The sequence below is a fragment of the Tachypleus tridentatus genome, chromosome 6 (genome assembly GCF_004210375.1).
Source record: "Tachypleus tridentatus isolate NWPU-2018 chromosome 6, ASM421037v1, whole genome shotgun sequence".
NCBI lineage: Eukaryota > Metazoa > Arthropoda > Merostomata > Xiphosura > Limulidae > Tachypleus > Tachypleus tridentatus.
Genome location: NC_134830.1, coordinates 81,134,064 through 81,136,171, shown reverse-complemented (window position 1 = coordinate 81,136,171; position 2,108 = coordinate 81,134,064). Strand labels below are relative to the sequence as shown.

The 2,108-nt window shown below is 30.8% G+C and overlaps 1 protein-coding gene across 1 annotated transcript; it reads left to right on the top strand.

Moving 5' to 3' along the window:
* Positions 1-284: 284 nt before the first annotated feature.
* Positions 285-1,265, top strand: LOC143254595 (uncharacterized). Its single transcript, XM_076509746.1, has 2 exons — positions 285-573; positions 868-1,265. Exons 1-2 carry the CDS (start codon positions 350-352, stop codon positions 1,046-1,048), a joined length of 405 nt encoding a protein of 134 aa, XP_076365861.1. The 5' UTR covers positions 285-349; the 3' UTR covers positions 1,049-1,265.
* The last annotated feature ends 843 nt before the right edge of the window (positions 1,266-2,108 follow it).

Here is a 2,108-nt window from a genome sequence, read left to right as displayed (position 1 = left end):
CTCGCTCATAGCAGGTTCAAAAGATTTGTAAGTAAGTATTTCTTACACGAAAACGGGCGAATTCTGTTTCTTCATATATTGTTGTTAAGAAGAGAAATGATTAAAATACAAAATAATATTTATATATATATCCATGTATATTTATTTAACTAATCATTTAGTTGCAAATGTAAAACTATTTCAATTCAAAAGACCTATAACATTTTCTTTTAAATATGTCAAAACCTCATACATTCAACAAAACTGTTAGTTCTGTGTTTCTTCTTTTAATTAAATAGGTACGTTTGAGCAAAAAAAAAGAAATTCTTCTATAATTTACAAGATCGATTTACCAATACCAGGCATCATCATGAAGATTCTGTTCCTTGTGGTCTTCAGTGTTGTGCTAGGCTTAGCTACATGTCAGTTCCTGAGTCCATTACCTGGTGGAGCAAACTTTGGTGGTTTTGGTGGACAATTTGGTTTGAACAATTTTGGAGCTGCTAACTTATTCGGAAACCAAGCAGCTTCGAATGCTTTTGTTAGTAGTATAGGAGGTGGATTGGATGATCTTGGAGCTGCCAGTAGCAGTCTGTAAGTTGTATTTCTACTAAACAAGTACTTAAATATTTCTCTATTGAAAACTAGTAGAAGTAACATTTAACAAAAATTAATCCCGGAGTGATTTAAATGTAAAGTAGGCTGTTAGGTTTAGATAATATGCTTAAAAGGATAATTTTGTAGATGAGATTATGTGATAATAATGCACTTAATGTATTCTTTATATCATGTATACTGTCTGGAATAATGTCTTGTACAATTATGCCATAATAAAAAAGGATATTCAAGTGCATATACTAAAACTAAAATATTATTTTCTTGTTTTAGTGGCCTGTTTTCTGATGGAAACGACGATGATGGTGCTGAACTTGACGTTACTAGCTATGGTGGACAGTTATTTAGTGGATCGTCTCTTGATGGCACTAATAATTTTAACACTGATTTTGGAAACAGCTTTGATGGCTTTAGGAGAAGTGATAATAATATTCATGAAGACAGCTATCACTAAATGCACATGAGTCTTTAAAAACAAAGAACTGTGCGATCAGGGTTGAGCCTAATAAGAAAATTCCCAATAACATTGTTCAACCCTAAGAAACCACTTTAAGTATATTTTTCATTTTATCTGAGCGCAATACGTATCAGTTCTGCTAATTTTCATGATTAAGATGAAGATTTTAGCGTTTGTAAATAGTGTATAAAGCATTAAAGATGTGAAAAACATATATGGCTAATGCTCTCATTAGTGTGTGTGATGTGAAACTTCAGATTACATTATACATTGTTTGAAACCATATTTTATATGAATTAACAATGAATAAGATATTATTTATATTGAGACGATCAGTAGTGTAACAAAAGCTGAGACAATAAATGTGAAAACCATAAGGTAAATGTAAAAATATGTTTTATACACTACAAATCATTGCAGCCCTTATTCCCCATACAATAATTTACAGCAGCATATTCACATACATTAAAATATATGATACCCTAAACTATACCTAAAGTTTATATGAAAATCAAAATAACTGGGAGAAGGGTTAAGAGAGATTACATTCGTTGTTAGTTTTTCTAATATTGAATAACGAAAAACGAATTTGAATTTTCAATTTTTAAATAAGAGAACATAAATAAGGAAACAGTTTGTCTTTCCAATTTTTGGAAAACGAAAAATGAACTGTTTCTTTTTCAATTTTTGAGCAAGGAATTTAACCTGTTATTAAGCTTCTGAAAAACGAAAAAGGAACTGGTTCCTTTCACGTTATTAATATTTTATGCGATGGAAAGTAGTATAGTTCATTTTCACTTTTTCTCTTTTCATCTCTTAAATATCTATTATTTCAGCTGCATCACTAGAGCCTTTTCATTCTTGATATTATCAATGAAGACTTCGGAACATTTGCAGTTATCATTGGTAACTCTTTTCAAAAGTTTCTGGACAACGATGGAAGTATTATGAACCTTATCACCAAAGATAAACAAGATTAAAGCTGTTTTCATTTAGGGCATCGAATACTGGGATTAACCGTAAATTATAACGCTCCTACGGCTGAGAGGGCGATCAT